This window comes from Sorghum bicolor, chromosome 2 (assembly GCF_000003195.3).
Source record: "Sorghum bicolor cultivar BTx623 chromosome 2, Sorghum_bicolor_NCBIv3, whole genome shotgun sequence".
In the NCBI taxonomy this organism is placed as follows: domain Eukaryota; kingdom Viridiplantae; phylum Streptophyta; class Magnoliopsida; order Poales; family Poaceae; genus Sorghum; species Sorghum bicolor.
Genome location: NC_012871.2, coordinates 17206113 through 17211867, shown reverse-complemented (window position 1 = coordinate 17211867; position 5755 = coordinate 17206113). Strand labels below are relative to the sequence as shown.

Genomic DNA, 5755 nt, shown 5'->3' with positions numbered 1-5755 from the left:
CTTGTTTAGATGTGAAATTTTTTTGGATTTCACTACTGTAGCATTTTCGTTTGTTTGTGGTAAATATTGTTCAATCATAAATTAACTAGGGTCAAAAGATTCAATGTGGTAAATATTGTTCAATCATAGACTAACTATCCTGAAATCCAAAAAGTTTTCAAGATTCCCTGTCACATCGAATCTTGCGGCACATGCATGAAACATTAAATATAGATGAAAACAAAAACTAATCACACAGTTTGACTGTAAATCGCAAGACGAATCTTTTGACTCTAGTCTATGATTGAACAATATTTACCACAAACAAATGAAAGTGTTACAGTAGCGAAATCTAAAATTTTTTCACATCTAAACATGGCCTCAGAGTTTGGTGAAAAATTTTATGGTAAATTTTGGTCGAGCAGCCACTTAATTCTAAAATTTTGGGCCGTGGTCGGCTTGGTCTTAAGGGACGGGCAGTAGGGAGCGACCTTCCCCCGTGCGCGAGGACGCGGCGGCGGCCGCCGTCAAGCCCAGCGGAGCGCCGGTCACCGGCCGCCGGCCGTCCTTCTGCTGCTGACCTCGCGGGTTCGTTTCTAGTCCCTGTCTGCTTCTCCCTCCACCAAGCAATGAGACAATCAATTGCTTCCCATGTAGATTGCTCTCTGGATTTGCGCGTGGTTGCAGCAGAAATCCTATCGATTTGTGATTTGTCCCCAACTCCCTATTCTGAGCTAAATGACCATTCAGTGCTTTGCTTGTGCGCTCCGACTTAGGCTTCTTATATAACGCAGAGATCGGCAACTAACTGCAGCTGTGATTTCCAGTTCCCGTTTCAGCAGTCCACAAAAGCGCCGGCAATATTCCTCTCCTGCAACCATGGACGATGCCAGGTCGCAGCATCTGCTTGGTGCTGCAGGCCCATGGATTCGCGGGTCTCGAGAAATGGGGGGTAAGAATCACTCGCCGCCTGCCGCCTGCCGCCTGCTGCTTCTCTCCTAACTTCCTGATTCTTTATATTTTCCTTTTTTTTTCCCACTTAACAGGCTGGGAGGTGGCGCAGGACTTCACTGTCGAGGACGCCAAAGCAGTCTGCGAGCTTGTGCATCGAGATGAATCCTTGGTCGTTGAGAAACGGAGGTTTTTTTTATAGCCAGTGACATTCTTAGAATTGTACTAGCATATTCTTTTCGCAGTCCTGATTTACAGCTGATCATCGAGAATTGGGCGTTGCAGATATCTGCTGTCAATGCTTCAAGGACAAGATGGATGCATCAAGCGTGTGAAGAGACCTGAGTTCATGGAACAACTGTGAGTCTACTCTCTTGCGTGCGTGATGAACACTGATATGGAACTAGTCCTGATTCCTGAGACTTAGGCCTCGTTCATTTGGCATGGAATCAATGCTGGGAATGAATCCTACTGGAATTGCTTTGGAAATTTATATAAGCATTGATCAACCAGAATAATTCCCGGTGAAATCCTCCCGAACCGAACGGGGCCTTATGGGGCCTGTAGCAAAACTTAAACCGAGGCCCTTAAAATAAACATAATTATACGTATATATTTAATGTTATTTCAACGTCAAAAAGTATATAATGCTATCAACAAACACTTAAAAGGCATAAAAAAGCAATACTTATATAAAATAATTTAATGATATTTTCTTGCTGCTTTCTGGCATTCCTATATGCAAAGTCACTGATATCAATACCAATCTCATCGATTAAATTATTCTCAATGAATAAGGTTACCCAAACCATTATAAATCCATGTGATTCAGTAAACTCATTTTCTCTCATTTTTTCCCCATTGTCACTGTTGGATGCATACTTTTTAGTTGACTTGACAATGTTGAAATTTAAAGAAACAATGAGTAATTCAAATTTGCTCAGATATACAAAGGTTCTAGATTAACTCATTAAATCTTACTTGTTACCACCTAGAGTCACAAATCCAATAATATATATCCCTAAACAATATTCAGTCAGCCTAACAGTGAACTGTATTGGTCATTATTTATAGCTAATCGTTATGTACGTAGAGTTATGATAAAACCAGCCAAATGGCATGACCTATCTGTAGTCTATACACACGAACCTTCTAACTATACATAGTCCTTGGCCAAATATCAATCATTCAATCGATGTTCTGCTGCATGTTCATCAATCACCAAATTCTGATATTCATGGATTCAGGAGTAATGAGTATGCAACAGGCTTCACCTGAACACCTTATTGCTGGATTTCATGATCTTCTGGTCTATCACTTTGGTAATAAGAATTAGCTAGGGGTAGACCGCGGCAAGTGTCTGATGCAGCAGTGCAGTGTCGCTGACTTGTACGTCTGAAGTCTGAACCATAGGCATTGCCATGTGGCGGCGTGGGTGGCTGGGTGCGATGGGGATTGGATTTGGGGGCATTGCCGTGTGTTGCCACATCTGCTCTCGCAGCATGTGGGGCCAAGTAAGATGAGATGATGGAAGCATTGAAGAATGATATCCCAGATTTGTGACAGCCGGCTGAAAACCCCGTGAATAGTCAATCTGCTATTGGACCAGGCCCTGATACTAGAATGTGCATACCTGGGGAGGGCCCCTTGGTTTTGGGGGGCCAGAGCAGCTGCACCGCTCGACCCCCGTCGGAGCTGGGCCTGACTATACATATATATAGTGTGAAATTTTGTGTGCTCTAGTACTGATTAGCTTCTTCACAAGGTGAAAAAAAGGGATGATCGGGGTGTTTTCTCAATTCGTTTGGGTGCTATATTTTGTGAGAAAAATTATCCCTGCCATATTGTGGCTAGTGTCCGTCTCCATGTCAAACAGGGGCCTAACCTGCCTTTCTTTGCTAAAAAAAATCTCCATGCCATAATCTATGTGCTCTCAATTTTTTCACTTCAACTTTCTCTCTAGTCATCAGTATTTTGGTAACAAAAAAAGACTACATTTCTCTGCTTTACAGATTTTTGGCTGAATCAGATGTCAGGGGGGATGAGGTAAGTCTGCAATGCCCAAATAACATAGGCTGTAATTCGTGTAAGGTATATATTTGCATTTCCCTATCCTGTTACTTGCTGTAGCAAATAGAAACTGATATGAGCTTTTGTATCCATTTAATTGTCAGCTGGATCTATTTTGTGTGCTTTGTGAAGTACATCATGCTACCCTTTGCCTGGCATTTCGAAATACCTGCCATTGCTACTATTCCTTTCTGTTCTATTCTCTCTCTCTCTCTCTCTCTGTCTTGTTATCCACACAGCATCATAGGGCAGTCTGATGGTGAACTATTTCTGTTTGGGGGACAACATATTTGTTATGATGAAATCTCTTACTTTTGTGGTTTACTTGAGTTGTGTTATTTTGTGTACATCCATGTATGTAAAATGAGCTTAGCTATGCATCTTATTTAAGAAATATCTTTCAGCTGTCCTGTGAGAGAGTTAGACTCCATGTCGAGAGATGTTTTGGTTTGGAACAAAATGGCTGGAATCACCATGTAGTTCAGGATGGTGTACAACTTTTTAAATTGCAAAAGGAGAAGGATGGCTCTCTGAGTCCGGAGAGTTTGAAGTTTGTGCACAATACAATCAACAAACTTAGCCTTGAAGCTCTTCATTCAGTGGCTTGTATTGTTAACCAGAATAGGAATAGTTTTGAGAAGACTAGGCCAAGAATGAAAAAACTTGTAAAGAATAACCTCCCAGCTTACTTAGCTGATTTGGATAATGAAAATAACAGCTGTCATGAGCTATCCCAGATCTTAACTAATCCGTCAAGTTATCTATCTGACTGCATGCGCCTTGCAACACCAGTTACGCCAAGACTGCTCTCATCATTGGTCCAAGCTTTAGGTGAACTGGATGCATTGCCATTGCAAGCTCTGGTTGCAATGAAGAGGAAGCTCGAAGGAAAATCACTTCCCCCAAGGTTTGAGCTAGAATGTCAAGCTTCCACAAGGCAAGAAATTTTTGAAAAGGTACATAGAAGGTGCAATAAGATCATATCGAAGCTTGAGGAAGGCTGTGACCTGCCAACGAATTTAGCAAAAGCCATGTCCGTGGTGAACCTATGCCGGAAGAAAGAATTGAGATGTGTGGATATTTCAATGTCAGAGTTCTTTCCATTTTCCAGGCATGTTATCTCCTTGCAGAATGATGTAATGAATGCTCTATGGTTGCTAGAAAAGATGAGACATGATAGACTGAAACTGCTGCGTCCCATGTTATGTCATGGCTCTAAGGAAAAGAGAGAGCACACAAAGTTCAGGATAACTGTGAGAAGGTATCTGTTAGAATGTTTGTTTGAATGCGATGAAGGTAATTTACCAGAGAAAGCACTGCAAGTCATTGCTTTTTTTGATCGTATGTCTCGACATCAACATATGTTCACAGAAGGGAGAAAGGAAGTAGAGGTAGAGTCTGTCTTGAATTTGAGCAGCAATCTCAGAGCTATAGGATATTATGATGTAGCTGGAGACCCAATCAATGATCAGTTAATGAACTCAGGGAGTGCATGCATAAGTGATGATCAACTTATAAACTTAGACCACGATGACCGCAGTGAGGACAATGACTTTGTACTCACAGAGACCAATTACTTCAATTTTTGTCCTCAGCAAAATATTGATGAACCATGCAGTTCCAATAGCTTGCACAACACTGCTGCCGTGAGTTCTAGGCATTCTAGAGACACAGAAGCGGCTGTTAGCATGATGGATTCTCATTTGAATAAGGCTGTTGCTAGTGTGGAAACAGCAAGTTGTTCTAAAGATCTCCATGATCTTTGTGATGAGACTGCAGTGATGGCCCACAAGCTTGTTGGACAGATTATAGAAAGTTCGTTGCATGCAGATACCAAGGAGGTTGATGAATGCACCAGAGGTTATCTTCGAGGGGGTTCTGATTCTCAAGGCCCTCAAGGTACATCATGAAGACATGAACCATTGTTAACATTTTTTTTGTATAGCCTTTGTTCATTCATCACACTTGTATGTTGATGTATTCTTTGTTACCATAGCTCCTGCAGTGGAGGATACGCAAAGTGCTGACATTATGATTAATGCTGTCAAGACTTTGTTTCCAAATTTATCAGAAAGGTCTTTCTTGTTCCTCCCTTCTTGTCCTCCCTTGTGTTCTGCACATGAATGCTCTAATACTTTGCATTTGAACAGCTGCTTTGAAAAGGTCCGGAGGATCCTCAATGGTGGTGAGCAGTGAGGAGCCTTAGAGTACATTGTGCTGGCTTTGCAACTTTATTTTTGTTTGTACTCTAGACTGTGATAGTGTGGCTTGATATTTACCTTGTGGTACGTACAACTAATCTCTTTGGAGTGAGCATAACATTAAAGCAAAAATAATAATTAAAAAGGGATTGAATTCATTCTTTTAACTGACAAAAAGCTAATCATGTGATGCCCATCAAGCTGTTCTGAACCATATAAAGCCAACCAGAAATATCATGAAAGCAGGGACAATGGCATCTAGTGGAAAATATTGTTTAGATGTTCAATGCAGGATTTTGGTCCATTTCATGGAGGGAGCCAAATATCTTTGTTTCAGGAAAAAGAGACATAAAGCCTTACATGCTTATGTCACTTTCAATTTCCTATTCTTTCTTAGAATAAAAGAAATTTCGTAGTTCTGTTTTAATGCCCTCATCTTGCAGAATTCTGAGACATTTAAAATGATTTGTTTTTCATGATATGACAATTAGAATATCGGCAGACACTGTATAGGTGAAAGCCTAATGATTGGACTTCACAATTAGCACTTGTTT

General features: G+C 41.0%; 1 protein-coding gene across 2 annotated transcripts; it reads left to right on the top strand.

The window, feature by feature from the left end:
- Nucleotides 419–5368, top strand: LOC8059756. 2 transcript variants are annotated; one of them, XM_002461893.2, is made up of 8 exons: nucleotides 419–567; nucleotides 807–931; nucleotides 1026–1119; nucleotides 1216–1290; nucleotides 2943–3021; nucleotides 3405–4899; nucleotides 4997–5075; nucleotides 5151–5368. In XM_002461893.2, exons 2-8 carry the CDS (start codon nucleotides 859–861, stop codon nucleotides 5194–5196), a joined length of 1941 nt encoding a protein of 646 aa, XP_002461938.2. In that variant the 5' UTR covers nucleotides 419–567; nucleotides 807–858; the 3' UTR covers nucleotides 5197–5368. The 2 variants fall into 2 exon arrangements, with proteins under 2 accessions (XP_002461938.2, XP_021310048.1); XM_021454373.1 differs by having other exon boundaries at nucleotides 2943–2976; nucleotides 5151–5346.